Raw genomic sequence first — 27,616 nt, 5'->3', positions numbered from 1 at the left:
CGGAGCGCCGGGGATGGAGTTACCGCTTCCTCCGGGAATCGATGTACCGCCTCCTCCGGGGACGGAGCGGCCGTCTTCTCCGGGCCTGGTACGTCACCCTAGGGCCCCACTCGGGCCTGGCTGGGCCCGGCCCGGCCGCGCCAACGGCAGCAGTTTGAGTTATTTAGTCATGTTTACGTGTAAATCCGATTAGTCGTTTAATTATATCTTGTTCAGAGCATGGTTTGTATGTACAGCTGTGTCTTTATGGGTGTATATTTGTATTATGGAGTTATCATGGAGCGGTCTGGGTTGGAAGGGACCTTAAAGATCGTCTCATTCCGACCTCATTCCAACACTTTCCACTAGCCCAGGTTGCTCCAAGTCCCATCCAGTCTGGCCTGGAATGCTTCCAGCGATGGTGCAGCCACGGCTTCTCTGAGGAGCCTGTGCCACGGCCTCACCATCCTCACAAGGAAGAATTTTTGCATAATATCCCATCTAAACCTACTCTTTTCCAATTTAAAACTCTTCCCCCTTGGCATAACACACGTGAATGTGTAAATTTATATCTGACTTTACACATACATCCCCCATATCTCCCTATATATCTATACATGTGTGAAGTGCATCCCTACATTTCTATATGGATGAAGCGTATTCCCATGTATGAAGTGTATCCCTACATCTACATATGAGTGAGGTGTGCATAAATAAAATACATCCACATTTTCTGAAATAAATATTTCTCACTGGGTTCTCCTCAGTCAACTCCTAAACGTTCCAAAGGGTGATAGTTCAGCCCTTGAAAATACATTTTTACAAATAAGAGTTAAAGACTCTTTCAGGAATGACTAATGCAGTTTCTTACTGCTCTTATCCTGTGGGGCAATAAGAAAACTAAGGCTCACCTTTGAACCAAAGTCGGGAGTCAAGCGGCTCAGGACTTGTTCTTACAGAGCCAAAGTCCTTCAGGAATCCAATCCTGAACTGCTGGGATTCTACACCACCTTACGATACAGTTTGTATCTTCAAGGGTGTAACAGCAGCTTCAGTGATTGATTGGGAGAGCTGGAATAAAAAGGCCTGGAGAAATGGTGTGGTTAGCAAAGACAGTAAAAGAAAAAGGCATTAATGCAATGTTTCCCAGTGTTTTTCCGTGTGTTTCCACCTTATCCAGCACCAGGAACAACTGTGGGATGGGGGCTGGTGGGTGATTGGTTGGTTGTGCTGGTCTTCGGGTGCAGCAGTGCAAATGGAAGGGATCAGGAGTGTGGATGTGGCACTTGGGGACATGGTTTACGAAATCACAGAATCCCAGAATCACTGAGGTTGGAAAAGACCTCCAAGATCATCAAGTCCACCCTGTGCCCAACCCCCACCTTGTCCCCCAGCCAGAGCACTGAGTGCTACAGCCAGGCGTTCCTTGGACACCCCCAGGGATGGGGACTCGACTATCTCCCTGGGCAGCCCCTGCCAATGCTTAAAAACTCTTCCAGTGAAGAAATTTTCCCCAGTATCCAATCTGAACCTCCCTTGGCACAGCCTGAGGCCATTTCCCCTTGTTCCATCCCTTGTTCCCTGGGAGCAGAGCCCAACTTCCCCCGGCTCCCCTGTGATGGTTTGAACCTGGCTCCCTGCCAAATGCCCGAAAGTTACGACAGCAGCCCCCGTCCCCCCTCCTTTCTTTCCTTAGGTTAAAGGAAAAGAAACTATAAAAATTAAAGAACTCAAAGTCAAGTTGTTTATGTAAAAATATATCTATATTTACGTAAATTACAGTTATGTACAGTTAAGATGCTATATACACAGTAAAAGGGGGTCCACTCCCCGAAGGGATAGAGAAAGGGAAAAAAGGGGACGAAAGGGAATAAAAGGGACACCGAACAGGTATACTAGATCAAACTCAAGAACTATACTGATAACTAACAAAACAGATTTCACTACGTCTCTTAGAACAGCAGGATTGGCAGTCACTGCTAGCACTTTCCAAACCTCCACGTGGCAGGACGGTGGACTCTGCAGGCCTCAGCTTTAGATAAGCGAGACCAACGCAGGGACTCACTCTTCCCAGACCTCGCCAGAAGAGAAGAGAGAGCGGTTTTTAATCTCCGACTTATTTATACTCTGGTTTACGTAAAAATTGTATGGAATACTGGATACTTGACTACTTCCTTAATTATAAACTAATCACCAAGAAAACCTAGACTAAAACCATCACATCCCCCCTCCTGTCAGGAAGTTGCAGAGCCAGAAGGTCCCTCCTGAGCCTCCTTTTCTCCAGGCTGAGCCTCAGCTGCTCCTGCTGCTCCCTCAGCTGCTCCTGCTGCTCCAGCCCCTTCCCCAGTTCCATTCCCTTCCCTGCACACACTCCAGCCCCTCAGTGTCCTTCCTGAACTGGACACAGAACTCGAGGGGCCTCAGCTGTACCCAGTGCAGAGGGACAGTCACTGCCCTGGTTCCGCTGCCACACTATTTCTGATATGGGAAATGGGTTGGCACTGAGCTCCCTTCCCTCCTGATTGCCACACTCCTGGATAAGGGAAGGGCTGAGCAAGGTGTCTACTGGGATCAGTGGGCATGAACTTTTCAGGAAAAATGTGGATAAGTGGGTTAGGCAGATCATCCCACTTCATTTCCCTCCTCTCTCAGCACTGGGCTGCTGTCACACCCACGGACAGCCAGGACCCTGGGCTGGGGGCCAGAGCACAGGGGGTGCATGAGATTTTAGAGCTGGATACACACACTTGGAGACAAAGGGAGCAAATTTTGGGAATTCCTGGCGTTTGTGTACACAGCTGTCCACAGCCCAGCTGGCAGGAAGTGCCTCTGAGACTCAGGATCTGGGCGCCTGGCTGTGTCTCAGTGAGGGCACAGGATCCGAGGGACTCCAATGTCCATGGCATTGCAATACTTTTGTTCTCCAAATCCCAGGTTGTTTTCACTTCCAGTGGAACAGGGAAACACCTGAGCATGTTTTCAACCACTCAGCTGTGCAATCCCAACCCCAGCCGTGCTTTGCTGCCCTATCGGCAGTGAAGCCTGTCCCTGAGACAGGTTAAGGAGATTGAGGAATCTTCTCTAGATCCCACGGAGAGATTTTTGTGCTCATCCTGCTGGCAATAGCCCAGGTCAGTCAGTTTAACTGTCTGCTCTGACACTCTCCTGGGACTGAGCCATGCACAAATGTTTGTTTCATTCAGGTTAATTAAATAAAATCAATTTTATTCCCAAGTTTAATACTGCAAAGTAGCATCAATAATCACCTCAGGCAAACCTCCTCCCTGGTCTTTTCAAAGGGGAGAGGTTAAATAATGTGTATCAACTTGTGAAGGGCATGGAGAGAGGGAGAGAACCCCTGAGGTCTGGGACAACGTGACCTCGTCAGGATCACCTACAATCCATGGCACATCTGTGTCCCACTCGCAGCCCTGGATCTTTCTGTGCTCCTAGATTTTTCAGTTTATCCAATCTTTCAGTGTTCCAGAGCAGGGATGGATGAAGTTCCACCTCACTCCCTAATTCCTGGTGGTGGATTGTGGTCACTTCTTGGGTCTGTGGGAGCAAGAGGGCAAAAAGCTCTTCACACACTTGAGGTCATATCTGGAGTATCTTCAGTCAGGTCTGCACCATGTGGCAGCCACACATTCCCTTTCCAGCTCTATATCAGTGTTTTATATAATGAGCCCATTATCACTTGTTTAATTGCTTTGTGGAGGACCAGGAAGGCTATTTATTGCACATAACCCTCGTATGTATTTTCTCCCTTCAGAAAAGCTCTCATTTCTGACCGGAACAGTTGCTGTGATCCGTGATTGCTCCATGCAGGGTCTCATAGCTCACTTGTGATTCCTACAAGAGCTTTAGAAGGAAGTGTTGGAACCCCTGAGCTTCTTGGCTACTGAACCGAACATTCCCTGGATGTGGTGTGGGATTGCTGTTGGGGTGTGAGTCACACAAAGGGAATATGAAATGATAGTGGTGACCTGCCGGGAGCAGCCACACCTCCACAGCTCTCCCTGTTTGTCACCATCACTGATGAGGTGTCTACCATCATGGAATCATAGAACCATGGAATATCCTGAGCTGGAAGTGACCCACCAGGATCATCCAGTCCAACTCCTGGCCCTGCACAGGCCCAGCAATCCCACCTTATGCCAGAGAGGGTTGTCCAAACCCTCCTGGAGCTCTGGCAGCCTTGGGGCTGTGCCCACTGCCCTGGGGAGCCTGTTTGGTGCCCAACTACCCTCTGGGGGAAGAATCTTTTCCTGAGATCCAACCTGACCCTGCCCTGGCACAGCTCTAGCTGTTCCCTCAGGTCCTGCATGGAGTGGTTTCTTCTTCTGTTAGCTGGAACTCGCTGACACTTCGTGGAGATGCCAATGCCTATATGGATGCCTCCTTTTTGAGTCCTGGCAGCTGGGGAGGCAACCAGAGCCACTTCTCCTGGTGCTACCGCACTCTGCTGACATCACCTTTATGTCTCCCAAAAGCTGATCCCTACCTAGCACCATCCTGGTTGGGAAGAGCTGTTAACTGGGATAGAAGGAGCAGCATGGCTCTGGGGGAGTCATTGACAGTTTTATCCTCCTGGTATCCCAGAGAGGTGATCAGCCCTCCTGGAGATGGACTCTGCTTCCTCCTCTCCAGGGCAGGCACTGGGATATTGTCAGGAAAGCCCCACATGTTTGAGAATGTCTCATCTCTGAACAAATTGTTCCTGTAACTGTTCCTGTGTAGCGTCACAGCAAGTTTGACCACACTGTGGTTCCAAGGATGCTCTGCTCACGGCAGCTCTCCAGCAGATATTCCACCCACAGGACAGTCCCTCCATGCAGCTCTCACTGCTCCAGGTCCAACAGCACCATTTGGATGTTGGCAGGAAATGCCGAGGTTGGAAAGAGCCAACAAAAGAATCATGTCGTCACGGAGACATGTGGATGGAGGCAGGCACGTCACTGGAGACCACCAGGCTCTGACAGTTTTCACTTTGGGAAGCATCCCCTCTTCACCTTCTGAGGAGCCATCCAAAAATGTCTACAAGACACTTCCAGAGGCAGGTGGGCATTCCTGGGCCAAGTGAAGAGAGGAGCTTCTGTAGAAGCTTTGGAAAAAAGCCTTTGGAGAGGGTTTCCGGGAAAGCTCCCGCTCCCTACATTGTCCCACATGACCAGAGCATCACCAGCTCTGTTTCACCACAGAGCATCTGTGTGGACACCACAGCCACACCTGAAACACTTGGGATACTGTACAGCTCCATTCTGACTAGGATAAGAGATTTCATGACAGGCAAGACTCAGCACGCCCAACAACGAATTCCCAAGACAAACACCGACAGAAAAAGGAATTCAAAGTCAACTGCACAGAGCAAGTAATGAGGGGCTGGAGCATGTGCAGGGAAGGGAATGATGCTGGGAAGGGGCTGGAGCAGCAGGAGCAGCTGAGAGAGCTGGGGGCCTCAGCCTGGAGAAAAGGAGGCTCAGGGGGGACCTTCTGGCTTTGCAGCTCCCTGACAGGAGGGGGGAGCCGGAGGGGGTCAGGTTCTGTTCCCAGGGAACAAGCAGTGGACTTGTTTATGGTTGGATGACCTTTCTAACCTAAACCATTCTGTTCCGCTCATTTCCATCTGCTCTTTCGGCAGGAAGGTGAGCCGGCACTCGGGGATAAAGATGATTCCCAGCAGGACCGTTTCTCCAATCCCCTTCCAATGAGGAGCTGCACAAGTGCTGGTGTGGCAGAACTCTGGGAAGCATGGAGCTGGGAAGGGGTTGGTGGGATGGCAGTGGGATCTCACATGGAAAAAGGTGCCACACACGCTGCCATGGAAAAGCTCTTTGAGAGACTGTCTGTCCCAGCTGGCAGCAGAGCTGCCAGACGTTCCCTAATGATTCTCGAGCTGGCTCACTCCCAAATGTGGTGTCTGTGCGCTCTGGGAGCGTGTCCGAGTGCTGTGTGGGGGCAGAAGAGGAGCAGGGGAGCTGGGAACTGCCAGGCTGTCTCCGCAGCTCCCGACACGTTGGGATCAGAATGCGCCGCTGGAAAAAAAATCCAAACACCTTTCCATAACTTTCAGAAGTGTGGATTTTTTCACAGCCTGCAAATCAGTAAGGGAAAGCCAAATTAGCACCCCTGAGTGAACCTTTTATGTGGTAAACATATCAAATACAGCAGGGGATGCTCATTCCATCAATCCTGGAAAGAAACTGTGAGGGTGGATTTATGAAACAATATCAAATGCACTTGGAATCAGGAATTTTAAGAATTTCCACATTTCTTTTCGCAATTTTTTTTCCTTTGGTTGATTATCTGTTGGAAAAAAATCTGGAAAAGCAACATCAAAAGTTTAATCTCAAACAGATTGAAAGGACCTATGGATAGACTTCAGTGCTTTGCCCAGCTGACGAACAGCTGGAAGGTTGATTTGGAGTTGATTTGGAAGCGGTAAGAGCAGCCCAGAGACCTCAGCAGTGTAGGCACGAGCCACTTTGCTACACTCAGGGTCAATTTTGGGGGTTGCACATGACTGGACAGAGGGAAGTTGCTGTTCTGGGGGCTGTTACAGCAGCTCCTTGCCACAAATGGGTTTCCTACTCAGGACTTTTTATTTACTCTTCATTCCTAATCTTTAATCTTCACTTAAATGTTCTTAATCTCCACTTAACCTTTGTTCTTCTGTGACACTGAGTTACGAAAGGGGGATGTGAGGAAGGAGCAGGATTAAGAGGTGAAACAGCTGAGCTGCGAGGGACATTTTCATTGCAAGGTGTCGTTGTCCTTGACAGATCTGAGTGGAGAGGACGGGGCTGGCTCAGCTCCCTCTGCCTCCCTGTACCTCCTTGTACTCTTCTCCAGATCCTTTTTAAATTCACTACAATGTTTTGGCTTCCTTTGCTCTGCTTCACTAAATCTATGGGGTTTTCCCCAAGGAATAAGGCAAGAAGGAGCTTCCTGGCTCACCTTGACTCCAATGTTCTGCCCGTTATCCATGTTTTTTGGTCTTCTTATAAATGGGGGATGTATCATCCTGATCCCTCCAGGCTTCTTCCTATGCATCACACACTTTGTATGAAGAAACATCATATTTTACTTTTGGATTTGCAAATCAGCAGGATCCCAATTCCCATGTAAATGTATTCATGGAATATGTGTTACTGGCAAAAGGAACTGATAATGAGTGTCTCTACAGGGCACTGTGAGCACTGGAAATTGCTCCTTATGTTGGCATTTCAGCTGTAACCAGTGATGACAAAGCACTGAAGTCCAGACCTTTAAGACCATCAAGTCCAACCATCCCCCAGCACTGCCAAGGCCACCACTAACCCGCGTCCCCAAGTGCCACGTCCACATGGCTTTTAAATTCCTCCAGGGATGGTGACTCCACCACTGCCCTGAGCAGCTGTGCCAATACCTGACAGCCCTTCCAGGAATTAAATTTTCCTAAGTATCCAACCTGAGCCTCCCCTGGCACAGCTGGAGGCTGTTCCCTCTCCTCCTGTCCCTTGTTCCCTGGGAGCACAGCCCAACTCCCCCTGGCTCCCCCTTCCTGTCAGGGAGTTGCAGAGCCAGAAAGTCCCCCCTGAGCCTCCTTTCTTCCAGGCTGAGCCCCCCCCCAGCTCCCTCAGCCACTCCTGCTGCTCCAGCCCCTTCCCAGCTCCGTTCCCTTCCCTGCACACGCCCCAGCCCCTCAAAGGCCTTCCTGAAATGAAGGGCCCAGAACTGGACACAGAACTGGAGATGCCTCAGCAGTGCCAGCACAGGGGGACAATCCCTGCCCTGGGCCTGTTCCCACACTGGTTGTGACACAGCCCAGGTGCCCTTTGCCTCTTTGCCCACCTGGGCACACCTGGGCTCCTGACCAGCCTCTGTCACCAGCACTCCCAGGGAGTTTTCCAGCTTTCCAGCCACTCTGCCCCAGACCTGGAGCTTTCCAGGGAGTTGTTGTGACCCAAATGCAGGACCTGGCATTTGGCCCTATTAACCCTCACACTGTTGCCTTCAGCCCATGGATCCAGCCTGTCCTGATCCCTCTGACGAGCCTTCCTGCCCTCAGCAGATCCACATCCCATCCAACCTGGTGTCATCTGCAAACTGACTGAGGGAGAGACTGTGACTGTAACTGCACAAGGGGGTTTATAAACTCTGACGGGAACGTGGCTGTGGAGAACATGGCCAGGAGGCCCCCAAATCCACGTTCACATGGAAATACAAGCTAGAAATGGCTTAAGCAAACAAAAAATGGCTCTTAAATCCAGTTGCAGTCCCAACACAAAGATAAAGGAAGGGCTGGGTGTTGCTGGGAGCAGGGAGATAATCCCCTTGGGATCATCTCACGGGTCTGTCACTGCTGCAGAGCCTCAGGTGTTCCTGAAGGGTACAGAGGTTCCCCCAGCTCTTGGTTACCCAAATTTAAACATGAATGATCTGAGCACTCTCAGATCAGCTGTCTCTCTTCCCCTGTGCCCTGTTCTACTTAGAGCATTTTCAGGAGCACTGGAGTGCCTGCCACCACTGGGATAGGCCCTCATTCCTAGGGAATTCCAGCTGATTTATCCTTGCCAGTGTCTCCTCAGTCCCACTGGTGGGGGGGAAGAGCTTGAGGAGGGGTGGGCAGTGCCTTGTTCTGCATGAGGTTGGTGGGCAGAGTTTTGGGGTTTACAATCTCCAAGGGTCAAGGACTGCCTAGATTTGTAAATATAGACCAAGGGCTGGAAAACAAATGGCCATTAAACTTCCTGCAATAAAAGGAAAGGCTGAGGGCACCTGGTCTGTTCACCTGGAAGAGACTGAGGTCAGACCTTACTGGGATCTGCAGCTTCCTCACAAGGGGTAGCACCAATCTCTTCCTTCAGGGACCAGGAACAGCACCCAGGGAATGGCTGGAGCTGTACCAGGGCAGGCTCAAGTTGGATCTCAGGGAAAGGTTCTTCCCCCAGAGGCTGGTTGGCACTGAACATGCTCCCCAGGGCAGTGGGGACAGCCCCAAGGCTGCCAGAGCTCCAGGAGGGTTTGGACAATGCTCTCAGGGACAGGGTGGGGTTGCTGGGGTTGTGGTGGCTTGTCCATTCTGGCTGAGGATGATCACTGTGTCACTAACTGTGCTGTAACACCCTGTAATGCTATAAAGCATTGAGATGAAACCCTTGAAAAGTGACCAAAAAAAACCCCTGTGGTATTAAAAACCCCATGTGGGGGTTAAACCAGCAAAAGCTGCGAAAATACTTTCACCTTCACCTTTATCTGGTAAATTCACCTTCATGTTCTTGGGGCTGGGAGGGAGATGGAAGGCAGCCAAGCAGCCTCTGGGTTGTGTCTCCTCATGAGCGTCGAAGCTGATGGAAGCAGATTAGAACTCTAAGATAGGTCAGGCCTAGTCCAGGTCATCTTGGACGGGGGTGGGGCTTGGAGCAACCCAAGATAGGGGAAGGAGGTGGAATGGCATGAGCTTTAATGTCACTTCCAACCCAAACCATTCTGGGATTCCCTGGGATGAGCTGAGTAGGTGGGATGTCTCCTCCTGTCTCCAGACTCCAAGCCTCATGCGATGTTGTGGTATGACAAGCACAGAGTAAGTCGGTGTAGGGTTAAACTGGAGGTGTGTGCTTTAAATCCTGGCAGTCCTCTCCATGGGGGTGTTCAGGGTTAATCCCTGCACATCCTTTGAGGTGACGATGCTTTAGTGGTGCTGCTTGTGACAGAAAACAGCCGTGACGGAGAAAAGGTGTTTGCCTCTCCTCGCTGGACGGGTTTTATGGAGAAATAACTTCAAGGACCGAGGGAAAACGCCAGCTGGGCGATGCTCTGCTGCCCTCGAAAGGCCGCCTTAGAAACATCCCGCTCCCCTCTCCCCATCTGCGCTGAACTGGCGCCTTAAAACTCAAAAAAAAGCCCTCTGTAACCAGGTTTTTAAGCGGTTTCCGCGTCCTGTGGAAAGCGAAGGGCCACATCCAGAGCTTCACCTGAAGCGCGCGACATCACCTTAGGGGCGGAGTGCGTGGCTTTCGTGGAGGCGTGGCCTCTCCGAGGGCGGGGCTTCATTGGGGCGTGTCCTTCACCTCAAGGTGAGCAACTCGGGGGCGTATCCTTCACCTCCCGGTCGGTGAGGCCTCACCTGAGGGGCGGAGAGGGCGGGGCTTCACCGCAAGGAGGGCGGCATAAGGGCGTGGTCTCAGATGGGCGCGGTCTTGCTCCGATCCGTGGGCGAGGCCTGTCTCCCGGTGGGAGGCACTGCAGGGGCGTGGTTTCATGCTAGGGGGCGTGGTCCCTCAATCACGGGGTGGGACCAAAGTTCTCAGGGGGTGTGTCCAAGGGGGCCCGCGCGCGGCCCCCCATGCGCGTCACTTCCCGTGTGGGCGGAGCGGTGGCCGCGGACAGTGCGGTCAGGTCGGGGCGGCGGTGGGAGCGGGAGTGAGAACGTGAGCAGCGGGACGGGGCGATGAGCGACAGTGGGGAGCAGAACTACGGCGAGCGGGTAATACGCGGAGCCCGAGCGCGCTGCGCGGCCGGGCTCCATCCCCTCCCTTTCAGCCCCTTTCCTCCGGGCGGCGCGGCCGCCCCTATGTCCCCCCCTCCCCGTATCCCCCGTGTCCTGCTGGCGGGCGGGCAAGGGAGGCGGCCGAGGCGGTGTCCATGTTGGCGGGGCCGCTCCCCGCGCGCCCGCGTGAGGCACCCGGCGCCATCTTGGGCCGGGACAGCGCGACCGGGAGGGACAAAATGGCGGCCCCGGGCCCTGAGGGGCCCCTCGCCCTCCGTCCCGCCCCTGGGCAGCGGCAGCTCTGCGCTCCTCTCTCTAGAACCGCCTTCCAGCCCGCTCTTGGAGCTGCTTTCTGAATTATCTACCTTTTGCTGTCTGTCACCTGTAACAATAGCTCTGCTCCTGCCTCACGTCCAGGTGGCTCGGGCTCTTATTTAAACCTAATAGTCGAAGGCAACCCCCTCGCTTTGTGAAACTTGCAGCAGATATTCTTTGAAACTTCACAGATATTCTAAGATCTCACTGTCCGGGTGGGTTTTCTACTAATACCGAAGTAGACGAGGTGCTAAGCCTCACGTTTGTGAGGCACATCTGCGGTACAGGTGACCTCTTTAACAGTCAGTTATTTTTTATTTAGTGGACCAGCTTTGTTTTCCTTTGAATTGGGGTCATTACTTTGTTTTGGGTTTTTTTTCAGCATAATTTTAACTTCCTAACTCGCTGCAGCATCGGAGGGAGCTGTGGAGGTGATAAGGAGTTAAATTCTTAACTGGAGGCGACAAAAAATATTAAAAAACGTAGTAATCCTGAGCAATGTCTTCCTCAGAATACGGCTTTTCCTTACTAATTCACATAATAAGGTGTGATACTGGAGTGTTTCTGCTTCAAGGGAGGTGAGGTTAGAAAAATTTGGTTTCTAGGAAGTTAAAAAGGGGAATGAGCGGTGAAAGACGGGGATTAAGGAACTGACTTATGCCACCCCCGATGTTCTCCTTCCTTGATATGTTCATGTCACTGGTATGGCTTTAGTGAGGGAGCAGCATTTGCTCAAGGTGGGTATTTGGGTGTCAGGTTTTTTTAAAGTTGTTTTTTTTAATTGTTGTGCAAGTCGCAGTGGAGACCAGTTTAAGCTTAATAAAGTTTGCCAGGATAACCTGCCTTGTGTTTTCGGTCAGAATGAGTGGAAATGTTAAAACTTTTGTAGCAAAGTCTTAGTGAAACATCACCATGCAGGGTTTTGGGGTAGGAATTGCTGTCTTGTTGTTTTTCTATATTTTTATTTAAAAAAAAAAAGACAAAACCATAAAATGTCTTTAGGCAGTTTTTGCCGAGGCTTCAAATGAGTTTTGTGTGAACTCTTTTGACTTTTAAGTAGATGAATTGTATGCAATGGACACGTTTGTAAAGCTAAAGCAAAGAGTTCCAGGCCTGCTGTTCCAGACTGGAGCAGGGATTGGCTTTTCTAATGCTGTTGACAGTGTTATTTAGGGCGATTTTTTTGCTTATTTAAGGCTTTTATTTCACTGGGTCAATGGCTTTTCTACTTTTCCAAGCTCAAGTCTCTGCAGAGTAGAGTCAGTGTTTGGGTAAATAATCTGGGATGGGAAGGCCAGGCTACCAAAAGGAATCATGCTCCTGAAAATGTGGTCCTGCTCTCTCCCTTGTACTGTTCTGCAGGCAGTCAGATCTGGGAATTCAATCAGCTGGATTTTTTTTTTATCCCGTTTCCAGCTGCACTGGTTTGCAGGCCTGACTGCAATGATGAGTCCTTACGGGGTGAAGGAGAAATTCCAGGTGCTTTTGCCGCTAAGGGGATTTGGTATTTCAGCAGCAGCACAAACTTACACTGGCTTTTGTGTCACTTTTAAAAAGAAAAACATAAAGAAGGAAAAAAGACCCCACTTGAAGTCTCTTTTACAGCTTATGCTCCATCATGAAAAACTTTTTGACTGAAGGAGCTATGAATTGCCACCAATACTTCAAATACTGGAATGTGCTTCAGATACTGTCACTGTGCTGCAGTGCCAGGGTTTGCCAAGTTTATTTTGTTTTCATTGAAATTGTTGTCATGGAAGTTCATGGGATTCAGGCATGAAGGGGTTGGAAAAAGTCTAGTTAAAGGGAAAAATAGAGTCTCATCCTAGGAATTAGTTAATTCTGATAACGATGGGTTGATTTATGATCAGAAACTTCAGTGTGAGTCAGGGCTTTATTTGTGTGTTGTGTTGTTCTGTTTTTTATCAGAGTGACTTGCATGGTATAAATGCTCAATTTCCAGATAACTAGCAAGGTATTTCAATAATGTATTTTTAAAAATAGTGACTTTTATTCCTCAGTTGTGGCAGAGGGAGGTCTAGGGAGGCAGTTTGAGAAGGTTTTATAGACAAGGTTTTATAGCTTCATGCCTCCAAAAGGATGGATCATTCCCTGTGTTCTTCCTTCACCAGCTGACACCTGATCTGACCTTTTGGGGGGTTGATTCAGTACCCAAAGCTGTCAGAAAATAATTTGGGTTTTGCTGGTGCATTAATTCGCTGCCGGCCTGGGGCACTGAAGGAGCCCCCAGGGTCAGCACCAGTGGCACAGGTGGTAGGAGGAAGCTCTACCTTGATTTTTCAAAACACATTCTTTTCTTTTTTTGTGGAGTTTAAAAACTTGTGGAAAGGGGTGATTCTGCTTTTCCCTCCAGGCTTCCCCCAGCAGAGATCTGAGCTGTGATTGTGTCCCTCAGGGGGAAGAGGCAAAAGCTCTTGATTTTTTGTTGGCTCAGTTGCTAAATTCCATAGTGGAGAGGTCGAGGAATGTGAAGTCAGCACAGACACACCTTGGATAAACGTGCTGCAGATCTGATGTGACATGTGAGGCTGCACCTTTCTTTAGGAAAACAAGTGGAAATACATAAGTTTATAGGAATCTTTGATTATGAAGACCCTAATACTTTTATTTCTCTATCTTATGCTATTGACTGAAATCTGTACCTTGCATTCCTGTGAGGAAAAACTGAATCTGAGAAGTGTAAAGAATTTGTGGCCATCACAGACCTTCCAGCTGCTTCTGCCCATGGAAACCTTTCCTACCTCCTGCCCCCCAAATCATCCTGCTGTATGACATCCCTTCTCCTGGAGCACCGTGACATTCTTTATGAATTTGCTTAGAGCTGCTCAGAATACCATCCCTGCAGTATCGCACTTTGGTTTTAATGTGCTTAAAGTCTGGAAAGAATCACTTGGAAACCACAAGCCTGGACTTCAGGGCTTCCACCTGAATTCCAGTAATGCCTGAGGAAGGGGAAGAACTGTTGGTAAAGATCAAGGATTTGGTGGGGTTTTAAATTCACACTGGACAAACTCAAGGTTAGGAAAAAACCAAGATCGTTTAGTAGTGGCAAGAGTCTCGATCTGCTGACCAGCAGTGCTGGAATATAGGCAGGATAAAGGAGGATCTTTATTTCCTCTTCCACATGGCATCACAGGAGACAATTTGGCATTTTAAATAACTTTAAATTAACGGAGGGAAAGAGCAAAAAGAAGGAGAAGAGAACATACAGGATGACAAAATCAGATAGGAGAAACTCCAATTTCAGTGAGCTGTGGGAATGACTGGTGTGAACCTTCAGGGGTAACAGGGTGTAAACTAAGTTTGGAATGCTGCACACTCCTGGTTCATGGAATTTTGGGTAGGGAGGATTTCTTGGGGTTTGGGGTGTGAAGGGTGACAACTTGGGAAATTTTGGGGGGTTTTACCAGTCCTAGTGATATCTGGAGTAGGTGAGGTGCAACAAATTCCTTTGAGGCTCGAATAAAGAAGTGGCATAATCCTGTAAAATGTGGATTGGGGATAATCTAGAAACAAAATGTGGATGTTTAAGAACTGGGAAATGCTGTGAAGTCCAAAGGAGCTGGATGAAAATGAACCAACAGTTCGATTTTCTGATTTGAGAGACAGTTGTTCACAGGATTTTTCTTCTCAAGTTTCTGTTCCTCTGTCCAGATCCCACATCAACCTTAACATAATACAGCAAAGATTACCCGAGAAACCTACCAAATAAATAAAGATTCACCAATTCTCTCCTGATTCTTCAAAGTTTTTGACTTTTAAAAGCTATGCAAAGGGTTTGGGGTGTGTTTGTGGGCAAGCTACTTCCTGCTGCTTCCCTCTCATCCTGCATTTCTCCTGTCCTTTCCAGCATCAGTCCCCCTGTATTTGGACATGGCTCCTTCTGTTTTGCCAAATTATCTTTTGTGAATTAAAGTATTTTTCCTCACATGAAGAACTGCTAGTTTTGGGTTTTAACCCTTCTTCAATCTTGCTTTGTCTAACTTTTTAGGAGTTACGACTTCTTATGGCTAAATTAATACATTAACTCAGAACTCGTCTCTGTGGAATGTTTCCTTTTGAAGGTAGTAATGAATTTAGGTTAAATCTGCTAATTGTAACTTTAATTACTTCTCAGTGTTTGCCTTGCCCTTTGCAGGTCAGTATATGGGGCAACTGTAGTTTAGAACAAAACTTTACAAATTTGAACAAAGAATATGACCTTGACAACTTTGGGTAATTTCTCTTGCTCTTGGAATTAATTGAAAATCTGCTTTATTCTGTAAGTCAACCCTTTCCCCCTCCTTCCCCCTAATATTGTATGGTAGGGAATTGTAAAGAGCTAAAATTTGGGTTAAGTTGTATGGAAGTGGTTTAAGCCTGATTAATTTTGAGTTAGCAAATGGATTTCTGAATGCTCAGTCCAAGATTCCTGTTAAATTAGTGTTCGGGTTTGAGATGCTGCACAGCTAAAAGAAGGGATTTTTGACGAAAATCTGGTACTGTGATGTCATTAATGATCATTCTTCATCACAGTTTACACTAAATGTAGAATTATTTTTTAGGAAGAAGTAGAATTTTTGCTGAATTTTAAATTTCCTCTAATACCTTGAAATTCAGAATACCTCCTGGTGTGTTCAGGTGTTGAAGGCATGTGACTGAAGCTAAGCATTCAACTGATCTAAAGATAAAAATCTATAAGTTGAAACTGCTAATTAGGTTATCTCAGTACCAAAGCAGATTACCAGTAAATAACAGAGCAGGTGGGGTGTGATTGCGGAGCACTGTTGGAGCATGGGGCATTTTTGGGCGGTGGAAAATGCTGATTTCCATGGAAGCACAAAGCCCAGATGTGTAACCTCCTCTTGTGCAGGCAGGTGGGGTGAGTGTGCTCAGAAATATTCACACCAGGGCTGCTCAACTGCAAAATGACCCAAAGTTCAGATTATTGGAGCTCACTGAAGGCCCAACCATGTCGTGCTTTCTGCATTCAAAAGCACATCGGTCAGTGGCTGCAACAGGACCTTCCTGGAGTCAATTCTAGTGGATTTTGTCTCACTGTGTGGCTGACAGTACAAATTGAGTTTCCTGATGTTACAGTTCCTTAGTAGGTACTCAGCTGATCCAGTTGCACTTGCTATATTAAATACAGGCATAAATAGCAAATTCAGTTGCTTAGTGTAAAGTTAAACTGAGTTGACTGAACCTGTTGATAAAATCATAGGGCTTTGGTAGATTCAGTCCTTAAATTGCATTTATAGTAAAAGTCCATAGCACTTTTTTTTTTCTAGTTTCAGTTTTGGCACTAGATTTTATCCTGGAGTTCTTAAATATTCTTCATCCTGTTCTTTTTCTATTAAGGTTAATGTTGAAGAAGGAAAATGCGGAAGTCGCCATTTGACAAGTTTTATAAATGAGAATTATTTGAAGCTCAGGAATAAGTGAAGCTGAAATTTGAAAAAAAAGAAAGTGAATGCATGCTAATTATCAGACCAGAAGTCCCACTTGTAGAATATTGAGCAATTTGTGTGAAGTGGGGAAGATGAAAGAAGTCAGAATTTGAAACGGAAGAATGAAGAAAAGGAATAAAAATGAAGTTAAGATAAGAAGTAATCTGGAATCTGAAAGCACTACGCTAAGTAATTACTAGTCTGTTTATGTGTCCCTGTATATTTTGCTAAACATGCATGCATTATCTGTTTAATAGCAAAAAGTACATGCAGGGTAAAGAAGTGTCTACCAGGGAAAAAAAAAAAAAAAAAAAAAAAAACCAAGCAAATAAACAACAAACAACCTCCTTAACAATCTAGGCAGTGCTAATCCGACTGCCCGGACACGTAGCTATGAATATTTCCATTGATTTCACTGGAGCTTGTTTGCAGCCCGTAGGTAAAAGAGGAATTGTGTCCAAATTAGGCTTTCAATATCTGCGTGCAGGAATCCCGCTCTGCTTCCAGAAGTGGAAGTGCTCATGGATCTGGCAAGTCGGGGAGACACACCCCTGCAAGATCTCGCTCTAAGGAGGATTCCAGGCGCTCCAGGTCAAAATCTAGATCCAGGTCTGAATCCAGGTGAGTTTGCTTCTTTTACCTCTTCCTCCTCTTCACAACTCAGGTGGTTGTGTCTGAGGTGACGTCCAGCTCATCCGGTTCTGCTCCCAGAGTTACTGGGGAATCTGTGGCCATGGAATGCATAGGGGCACGAGTGGTTTCAGGATTGGGATTTTTGCAGCTTTTTCCAAGAGTCAGCTACATAGGAGGTAGTCAGCTCTGTAGGTTTGTATCCCCTCTGACCCACTGCCTTTTACCTCTTGGAATATTGACTTGTTTCTGAGCAGGGAGTGGTAGGAACTTTCGTGGGATTGCCCAGTTTAGGTCACATTACGTTTTCTCATGGTGTTTCTGGAGTAGGTAATAAAAAGCAACTGCAGAGATAAATGTGAATTTTGCAGTCTGACCTTTTAAATACATTAATTGAACTTAAAAACTAACAGGCTAGGAAGCTTTAAATACTAGACAGCTTTCCAAGCTCCCAAAAAGAGTTGGGGAGAAAGTAACCTGCTTGTTGTATTTGTTACATGGCAGCACAAACACACTGTGAACGTACCTTTTGCCCTGTATTACCTCTCCTTACACACTGATATGTGTGCAGGGGCAGCGTTCCTCTTAAAAGAGTAGATGGTTGAGTGCTGACTGCAGAAATTAATGTGTTGATGGTTTCTTCACTCGGTTGTAGGCATTCAGGTTAAAAAAAGTGGGGTTTAGGAGAGGAGGTTCCAGTTAAGCTGTTCACAATGTATTTTTTATGTGAACAAGCAGGGAATTACCAAAGCATGGGGGGAGGATGGTAACACTGGGATATTCTGTGCTATTAGCAATCACAAATACTGTGTTAGACCTTGCAAGATCAAAGTGAAAGGCTTTTGTGAGGAGGAAAATGGTTAGGAGGTTTTGACAGCAGAAGAACAAGGTTTATTGTCCAATTCAGGCACAGTCACAAGTGTGAAATCATGCGCTTGGCAGTCCCTGGAGTGCAGGAACAAATGTGTCAAATTAAATTAATAAACACTTGAAGAGGATGGAATTGGAGGGACCTCTGGAAGTGGCAGCAGTGAGAGAGGGATAGGGGAGCTCAGGAAGGGTCTAGTCCCAGATCCTGCCCAAGGCAGAGTCAGCTCTGGCCTCAGACTCTGCTCTCAGGGCTTTGTCCAGCTGGGGTTTGAAAACCTCAGGGGGCGGAGGCTGCAAAACACCTCTGGGGAACCTTCTAATTCTACAGTAAAGTCAGGAGCCCACCCAGCATGTCCTTCTGCCCCTTAATCCACAACCTCAGGGATTCCATACCCACGTTTCCCACTTGCAGAATAACCATAATACTGAGTAAGAGTGCAATCACAAATTGTATAAAATTCTGAAGAAGTAAATACAAGATCTAGAATTCTCAAGAGACCTGGCAAATCATTTACTTTTACAAGAAATCAGTCTTTAAACAATACCCTGGCAACTGGCTTTGTAATTTTTGATGACCAGAAGTAGTGGTTTATGACTACCACAGCTTCCTGAGCATTTAACAGCTGTCTTGAAGATGCATATGGCTGGAAATACTGGAATTGTAGAGCAGGGTTACTGTTCTTCAGCAGGTTTGGGTGGAATTGTGTCAAGGCACATATTTAGAAACACTGTATTTTAATCTCTCTTCAGTACTGTCACACCTTGGGATGTGGTCACAGGCACATAATTTAAATCTGGCTCTCCTCAGAGAAATAACCCTGAGAACTTTAATATTTCTTGGTAGTTTCTGTTGCAAATGTATTTTTGAGTTACCAGCTTTGTAAATTAAACTTTGATTTGGGAACCAACCTGTGTCCTGATGCTTTTATCATTGGGGGTGTGGATATACCTGATTTAAAAATCTACTTTTATTGAAGTGTGCAGCTTGTTATCTTTGGCTAGACCTTTCTGGTACCTGGAATATCAACTCTGTGTTTGCCTGAATTATTTTTTTATTCCTATATTTGGCTAAAATGTGGCTGTGTGCATGTGTGGAACCTCTTTTATTATTATTACTATTTCAGTCTTTTTTTTTTTTTTTTTTCTGTCTTCCCAGTTCAGGGAAGTTCTTTTTGTTTTGTTTTTGTAAACTTTCTGTTACCAAAAATAATGTTTTCTTTCTAAATACGTAGTTAAAAGTGCTGTAATGGGATATGCTGAATTAATTTCTCCTGGGCTTGGATATATATTTCAAGTTGAGCTTATCTGGCTCACTGCTGATGAGGTTGGAGGTGTTTTTTCAGGAGATCTGTCCTGTATTGGTTGTGTGTTGACAAGTGGGGAGAAATCCTGGCTTTGGAAGAAGCTGTTAAATGCTCAGGAGTAAAAACCAGTTCAGGTTCAGAGCTTCATTCATGCCGGTGTGGTGGTGCTGTGGAACTGGAGGAAGGACATCTAAGACAAAAGAGTCTAAAAATCAACAATTTATGGCTTAGATCTATTGACTATTAAACTGTTAATTGCACTTCTTAACCTTGCAGGGATTTTTCATGGGAGTGGTGTAAAATTCAGGTTATTCAGTGCAGACATCACAGGCCAAGGTCAGGTGTAGTACCCCAGTGTAAGTGCCTGCCTAGCTTTTCCCCTAGGATTGGCTGTACTGGGAGGGCTGAGAGTCTGGGAGAAGGAATGCAAGTGTTCCAGAACCTCATGTCCACAGAGCTTGTGCTGTCAGAAGACATTCCCTGGGGGAAAAAAAATCGGTGAGCAGTTGCACCTTTGTCTGAATACACTTGGAGTGTGAACATGTCAGCATTGATAAACAACTGCTGAAATACCAGCAGGTAAAGGAGCTGCTGCAGCTTAATTTCTGCAGATTGTGTTAAGCTCTGTTCCAGGGGTGTTTGCCAGACTTTAAAAGTGCATTTATTTTTCAGTGCCCCCTCTGCAGTGGTGCAGGCTTTAGGTTATACTGTACTCAGATTCCCTTTATCTCCTAAGGTTTAAAAGAGAGCCACCCCACCTGTTTTTACCTAGATACTGAATATTCTAAGCAATACTATGTCAAACCAAGAGAGCCTTGTTAAAGGAAGTTAAAAATTGACTAAAGTCAGGGAGAAGTTCCTGCAGGAATCTGAGAGTGACTATTTAGCACAGAGTCCTTGTGAGTAGCAACTAAATTGATTATAAGTGAAGGTAGTGGGACTGCAGGACTTTAAAGAATGAGCTGTTTGTGACTGTGATGTGTTTTTGGAGAGTTAAAACCCCCAAACAAAGCCAACACTGTCCCTCTCTTTCCTCAGATCTAGATCAAGGAGGAGTTCCCGCAGGCATTACACACGCTCCCGCTCCCGGTCCCGCTCCCACAGGAGATCCAGGAGCAGGTCGTACAGTCGGGACTATCGACGCCGGCACAGCCACAGCCACTCCCCCATGTCGACTCGAAGACGTCACATCGGGAACAGGGTATGTCTGGTCAGGAATGACTCACAGTCCTGAGCATAACCTGCAGTCCCTCAGCCTGGATGGCTTGTGCTGTACCCTGAGAATACAAAGGGGTTCTGTGAGAGGAGGACTGTGTTCCTCTGGATTGTGACAGTGTCTCCATTAGCAGGTGACCCAGCCCAAATCTCAGCCCCATCTTTGTTTTATCTTGGAGCCCTGGCAATCACAACCTGCACTGCAAACACAAACCTGTTTCCTCCTAATGTCGGTCTGTCCCTTTTAGGCAAATCCTGACCCAAACTGTTGTCTCGGGGTGTTTGGGCTGAGTCTCTACACCACAGAAAGGGATCTGAGAGAAGTTTTCTCCAAGTACGGGCCCATTGCTGATGTTTCCATCGTGTATGATCAGCAGTCCCGACGTTCCAGAGGATTCGCCTTCGTGTACTTTGAGAATGTGGAGGATGCCAAGGAAGTAGGTTGGGGTGCACAACGTGTGGAATGTTTGTGGGCTCTCACTTGCATGGGTGTATATTCTGTCACCTGGGTGAGCTCAGGGCCTGAAAAGTACCTGGCATCTCATAATCATGGAATTTGGGCTTGTGAATGCTACAGAATAAATGGGGAATTCTGTGCTCACCCAATGGAGAATCCTACACCAGTGCCAACCCTTGCAGAGCTGTGTGCTCATGGCCTGGAACCAGGCTTATATTCTGCATAAATCCCACTCCTGAAACTCTCCAGTGTCTTCTGTTCCACATCTGGCATAAAGGCTTCCACATGGGGTTGGAGCTTTGGGTGTAGGTCCTGCTACTTGGCAGGAAAAAAAACCCAAGCCACAATTATTCTGGGTTCTTTAATTCAGATTTACTTATGACTGATATCATTATATTCATGGTTACAGTTATTTTAAGGCATGTGTTGGAGGAGAGAAAACACTTAAATCAACATAGTGCTCTTAGTTAACTGCTGAATTATTTGCTGCTCCTTGTGTATTGGAGTAGTTGCATCTCCCTATATCAGCATGTTCAAAGGTTCCTCTTAATCATGTTAGAGGCACTGCTACACTTGTTAAATTATGTTCCTTTCAGGCTTTTAATGGCTTATAAATCACATTTTGAGTGGTTACCGATGTTTAAGTCCTACTAGTCTACAGCGTCTTATGCTTTATGTTCAGTGCTACACAGAAAGTGTAAGTAAATCAGACCTAGCTCCAAACTGAGCCTTTTTAGGACTTTAACACTTAAAACAATGGTTAGAAATCTGTATTGATACCAAAGTTTATGCCCACAGCTGATGGTATTTTATCATTCCTTAGGCAAAGGAACGTGCCAATGGAATGGAGCTGGATGGAAGAAGGATCCGGGTAGACTTCTCCATAACGAAAAGACCTCACACACCTACCCCTGGAATCTACATGGGAAGACCCACTTAGTAAGTTACCTATGTAGGGATTTTTTTTCCAAACCAGGATTAGTTGCCTTGTGTTTTATAAGAATTGTTGTTTTCCCTCTAAGGTACCTGGTTCTGAGTCTTTTTCTTGGTTTATCAGCCTTTTGCCTCAACCATCACTAGTGCATCTCTTTCCAGCTCTTTGGATTCAAAAAGTCTACAGTGCAATTTTTAATTTCTAAATTATTTTAAGCTTTGCAAGCTCAAGTTTTCAAGAGTGAATGAACATCATGAAATGCTGATGGAGCAGCTGTATGGCTTCATTAATATTTGGGATTAGCAGTTTACCCTATCCACACAGTACATTTCTGACTTCCAGTTGCTGAGAATGTAAATTGTTTTCCCAAGTCATTCCCCAGTTGATTTCCCAAGACTTTCAGCGCACTGGTGGTTATGTTGATGTTGTGTTGAGACTGCAGGTTATTTTTGTAGTCAGAAAGTTCATTCACGTGGAGCTTGCTCAGAGTTCAGAGTGAATGAAGAGCTGTCTCAGAATGGAATTCCTCCTGTGCCTGTGATACCAAAAGGTTAAGAGGTTACAGACCGGAGAGGAAAGGACCTGGCTGAAAGTTCAAGCATTTAAAAAGCAATTATTTAAGTAGTCCTGTTCCCACCTGCATTGGTCTTTTCAGCTGTGAGGATGGGAGGTAATACATAACCCAGTTTAAACACTGTGAACTTAAATGACTGTGAACAATGTGGAAGTTTAATATCTGATAAAATAAACCCTCTTTCCTTCCTCAGTGGCAGCTCCCGACGACGAGATTACTATGACAGAGGGTACGACAGAGGGTACGACGACAGGGACTATTACAGCAGGTCATACAGGTGAGGGGGTTTGGAGTATTTCACTGCTTTTTAAACTCTGCTTTGTCATCTACCTGCACAGGCATGATGCAGCTAATCCTACGTAAGTGTGACAAAATAGTTTTGCACTCAGTGTCATTCTGGAACCTTCCTTTAAAATCGTCACCAAAATGACAAATCACATTGGTCACACTGAGAAATACTTTGTGGTGTTTAACTTGTGGCATGACTTAGTCCATAATGTTTTCTTAGTCTGCATTGAGTGTGTTTTTTATACTCTGCTTTTGGAAGAATCTTTGGTTGATTCATCTATTAGCACTGAAATGGTTCAGATCTGATATTTGAATCGGGATTCCAGTGCCAGCTTAGATATTGAGCACAGTGTAGTAGTCAAAAAGAAATTTCAGTGGTCCCCAGTGTCTCCTGATAATTACGGTATCTCAAATGTTGCCAAAAATAAGGAGTTGGGGATTGTGACGGACTTGTTCTGTACTGGACACTTGCATTTAAAAAGCTTTTTTAACATACCTCGTAAGGTTGAATATGTGTGTAAACAACTTTGGGGTGTAATTGGTTCTAGTGATGGAGAAGTTTGTCTTCTGCATTTTCCAGCAAGTCTTGTCCCCTGTGGAACCCTCACAGTTTCTGGGACACTGTTAAGCTGGACACAAATTCAAGAGTTTATTTTTCCTGTCTGCAATCACCAAGCATTCCTGTAATTGCAGGATTGTGTAGTAGTGCTTCCCAGTGTTTTGCAAAGCCTTAATGCCTCTGCAATAGGTGGATTTAGGTTTGTTCCCTGATGGCAACCATGTCTTCATGGAACTAGCTGGATTCTTGGCCAGAATTGGTGTGTGGCTTTCAGATGTGGTAGAAGGCTGTTGGAGCTTGTTTTGGAGCACAAGGTGTAGAAACTTGCTTGGCATAGCTAAAACTTCACCTCACTTAATGTGATAAAAGTAATTAACCAAAGTACTGAAGCAGCTCACCAGGATCTTGGGGCACAGGAAGGACTTACAACATACTCTGGTGCTACACAGGCTGTTAAATGGTACTTCTGGTTTGCTTCTCCCACTCCCCTTGTTTTTGTATGGAGTTCTGATGTAAATATCAGAATAAAGGCACCCAAGGAGAGCTAAAGACGTGGCTCTGCAGTGCTTGATGAGAGTTTTGCACCATCTGTCTTGCACTTCTGAGCTTAGATTTCCTCATTCTCTCAGGAAGGGTCAGTCGAGGCGTGCGGGTTGTCCTTGAAATCTGTTGCTTGTGTGCCCTTCAAATGTAATATTCCTTGTTTAGATGGTGGCAGGTGCCCAAATGTTGAGTGCTGAAGTGGTTCCTTTTCCTTCCTGACCAGTGGTCAGGTGTTTTGTGAGGTGGGTCAGGAGAGTGACAATGACCTGCTCTGTGAAAGGTGTCGCTGCCCATGGCAGGGGGTGGAACAAAATGGGCTTTAAGGTCCCTTCCAGCCCGAACCATTCCATGATTCCAGGAAGATGGAGCCACAAATGCCTCATGTGTGGCTGCTTTAAAAATATCGGGATCTGCTACTCTCTCATCCTGGTGGTTCGAGAGAGAGTGAGGGAGAGAGAAGTTGTTGGGATGTTGTGAGTGCTTCCCTGAGGAAGGGAGGCTTGGAATTGTTGAAGATACAGTGGAGCATAGCATACCTCACCCTAAAAATTCAATTAGTAACAATTCCTTTGCCTTCCGTGCCCTATGTGAAAATAAAACCTTAAGGGAAATACAGTGTCAGATGGGAATTGTCCTGTTAAAACTTTAACTTCTTCTCATTTCCATGGGAGACTTAATTTTGCCTGGAAAAGTATCTATAAGCTAAAGAGTAACCTTAAAACCATCACCAAACCACAACTGAAGAAAACTTTAAACTTGATTTAGTCTCCTTCTAGTAACACTTTGCTGATCTAAGTCTGGGGAGGTACCAGTCCAATCAGTTAATATTAAATGCTGTAATAAGTTGTTTCTGTTCTGTACAAGGAGAAGTTGCATCCCAGCTCGTTTAAATGTTAAAATGTTGGGGTGGGGGGTGGTTTCCCACCTCCACCTTGGAATCAACATTTGTCCTCAGGGTACTGAGTTGATCTCACTATTTTAAAAAAGTTATTAACTCAACGGGCCTGCCTTAAGTGGGTAAAAATGAACATAATGAAGTAATTCAGCATCATCCAGAGTAGGAACCAATGTTCTCGTCTTGACATCATTTTCTTACCGTTTATGATGTTTTTTTGCTCGTACAATGAACTTTTTGTTTGTTTTTTAAATTCTTAAAAGTTTTTCTGCTTTTGCTTACGCAGAGGAGGAGGCGGCGGTGGAGGAGGAGGCTGGAGAGCTGTTCAGGACAGGGATCAGTTTTACAGGTATTTGCTCGATTAGTGGAACTGGGCAAGGGAACACAAAACTTAGGAGTGCCTGGATCGGAGCAGCTTGGGGGTGGGTTGGCTGTAGCAGCGACTGCAAGTCAAATAAATCTTCATCTTGGACAAATAATTCAGATTAAAATTAGGGTGGATTTATTTGTCTTACCCTCGTTGTTTGGGATGCTCCTGACTTGAAACTAAAATCACATGTGGGCAAATTGTGAGTGCAAGAGCTTTTATCTGTTGGGAGAGTCAAAAATAATATTGGACCCGTGTTAAAAAAAAGGTTAAAAAAGGAAATTCACATCTTTGCCATGTTACCCACTGGAAATGTTGCTCAGCTCTTCCTGTGCTCATTAGCTTCCCCAGTGCATGCCCCAGACCGGGGTGGGGTTAGAGGTATCCACAGAAAACTGGGTTTAACAAAGGGATTGTTTGTGTCCCCCACTCCAGGAGGAGGTCACCGTCCCCCTACTACAGCCGAGGGGGCTACAGATCCCGGTCCAGATCCCGGTCCTACTCACCTCGTAAGTACTCGTGGAGTCCTGCAATGGGTTGGGTTGGAAGAGACCTTAAGCGCATCTCATTCCCCCTGCCATGACAGGGAACCTTCCATAGAGCAGGTTGCCCTGTCCAATGTGGCCTGACCCAGACCTGGCCTAATCTCAGAGTTCACATCTCAAAAGCAAATTTCCCCTTTCCCGAAAGGTCTTCTGAGCTTTGTGTCCATAAGGATTGACTTCAGTGTGGTTCTTTTATTGAACCACACTTCCCTTTGAAGGTTCAATGAGCAACTGGCAACCTTGAGAGCAGAGCAGATGTTTAGTGTGGAGAAAATAAACGAGATAACAGCACTTGTTTTGAGGTTGAGATCCTGTTCCTTCCTCCAGAACTCTCTTAAACCAGAAGTTTGGTTACCTCCAGGACATGAGGCTCTAGAATTTAATGCAGGTTTGAAGGGAGGCAGTGAGCTTTAGCTACAAATCTCTCAATCCTTGAAGTTGACAGTGTATTTTACTGTGTTTGTTTTCTCTTCCAGGTCGCTATTAAAGCATGACACGTAGAGGAATTTCTAGCTACAGCCTCTGAGTTGAAATTGCAAGTTTGTGGACAATATTTTTTTATTGTCTCTTCTGTTTAACCAGGTCACAGTGCCTAGTGAATTAGGTGACTTTGACACCTTTTATGAGGACAACTTCTGTGGTGTTCAGTGCTGTTTCATTCTGCATATTTGTGTAGTTGGTGCTTTGTTTCCAGTTGTGTTTTGAAAGGAGTATGTTTTGCATGTATTTTTTTAGTCTCCATTTTGACTCCTGAAGGGTTTCTACTTTAAAGACAAAACTGTGCAGGTAGTTTTTTCTACTGATTCCAAGTTACTCCTCCCAAGATCCAAACCTGTGTAAAATGCTTTCCGAAAGTGAAAAATAAAAGAAAAAGAAGTTTGGTTTTTTTCTTTTCCTACTTATTTTTGCCAAGAAAACAAAAAACCTGCAGGGAATCCCGGGGTGAATGCTGTCCATTCCTTTCAGGATCAACCAATCCTTTAGTGTCCCACAAAAAAAATTGCACTTAAAGTGCTTCTCAAGTCCATTTCTTGCTTCTCAAAGCAGCCCTGAATCCCTCACTTGGGAATCTGGGCAGTTGGATCTGTGAGCTAATTACTTTTTAATCTTGTGTTGGAGGAGCTTTCCACAGTGGTTCATGGTGAGAATGTGAGGGGTTTGTGTAGAAATAATGGTATAGTCATTTCTAGACTCAAAAATGATGCTCTCTGTTGATGTAGGGTAGAAAATTCTTGCCCTGTTTGCTCAGAAGGAGTTTGATAAATCATATGGAGCAGGGAACTGAAGGAATAGGCCCTACGCTGCAGCTGCATGGAGAAGAGGTGACCAACAACAGCACACCAGGTGTCAGGGATTTACAAATTATCCAGGTTTTTGTTAAAACTTCCCTGTCTTTACTTGTCCTGAGTGGACAACGGGATCAGGGCAGTGATTATTTTTAACCGTCTGAGCAATAATGGCCCATCCAGGGCTGAAGTTGTTCCTCCTGTTGACACATTCCTTGGAATGTGTCACATGGCTCCTGTGCTTGAGAGCGTCCCAAATCCCTGTGCCAGATCCCCACTTGGTGTGAGCACTGCAAGGCCATGGTGCTCTGAGGATCATGGAGTCCTTTAGGTTGGAAAAGCTCCCTAAGACTATTGAGTCCAACCATCCCCCAGCACTGCCAAGGCCACCGCTAACCCATATCCCCAAGTGCCACATCCATGTGGCTTTTAAATCCCTTTTGGGAGGGGGACTCCACCACTGCCCTGGGCAGCTGTGCCAATACCTGACAGCCCTTTTCAGGAAGAAACTCCTCCTGATGTCCCACGTGAGCCTCCCCAGTGGGTTGCTTCCCTCCCAGTCCTCGATGCTCTTCCCTCACCTCTGCAGCAGCTGTGCCGTTGGCTCGCTGGGAGGCTTCCAAAAGCCAAAACCCACAGTCCAGACAGTTCATCCACACTGTGTTAGTTGGAATTTGGGATCTGCCTCGTGCCTTGCCCAGGGTGGTGAAGGGCAGGTAGGAGCTGCTCCAGCAGCATGCTCCAATCCCACTCCATCTCATGCCACATGGAGTCACCTCTGGAACACACTAGGGAAAGCAAAATAAGTCCTTTTGGAAAGGTTAATTTTTAGGACAGGGTTTAGTGGGAGCTAGTTTAGGCATTGCCTGTCCTGCGTAGTCTCTGCAGTCCTATAGAGCGATGAGCAACTGCATCCCGCCTTGTTCCCAATCCT

At 46.3% G+C, this 27,616-nt stretch overlaps 1 protein-coding gene across 3 annotated transcripts; it reads left to right on the top strand.

Annotated features, from left to right (window-relative positions):
* Positions 1-10,325: 10,325 nt before the first annotated feature.
* On the top strand, positions 10,326-26,285 carry TRA2B (transformer 2 beta homolog). Of its 3 annotated transcripts, none has more exons than XM_027878278.1 (10): positions 10,332-10,447; positions 16,127-16,404; positions 16,703-16,836; positions 20,058-20,220; positions 20,483-20,671; positions 21,515-21,630; positions 22,393-22,476; positions 24,771-24,833; positions 25,287-25,360; positions 25,873-26,285. In XM_027878278.1, exons 4-10 carry the CDS (start codon positions 20,188-20,190, stop codon positions 25,881-25,883), a joined length of 570 nt encoding a protein of 189 aa, XP_027734079.1. In that variant the 5' UTR covers positions 10,332-10,447; positions 16,127-16,404; positions 16,703-16,836; positions 20,058-20,187; the 3' UTR covers positions 25,884-26,285. The 3 variants fall into 3 exon arrangements, with proteins under 3 accessions (XP_027734078.1, XP_027734079.1, XP_027734081.1); XM_027878280.1 differs by having other exon boundaries at positions 10,342-10,447; positions 16,648-16,836; XM_027878277.1 differs by lacking the exon at positions 16,127-16,404 and having other exon boundaries at positions 10,326-10,447.
* Positions 26,286-27,616: the final 1,331 nt, after the last annotated feature.

This window comes from Empidonax traillii, unplaced genomic scaffold, assembly GCF_003031625.1.
Source record: "Empidonax traillii isolate 1590-97213 ecotype Southwest subspecies unplaced genomic scaffold, ASM303162v1 scaffold40:size2234952, whole genome shotgun sequence".
NCBI lineage: Eukaryota > Metazoa > Chordata > Aves > Passeriformes > Tyrannidae > Empidonax > Empidonax traillii.
The sequence above is the reverse complement of the archived record's forward strand: the minus strand, read 5'-3'. Positions and strand labels throughout refer to the sequence as shown.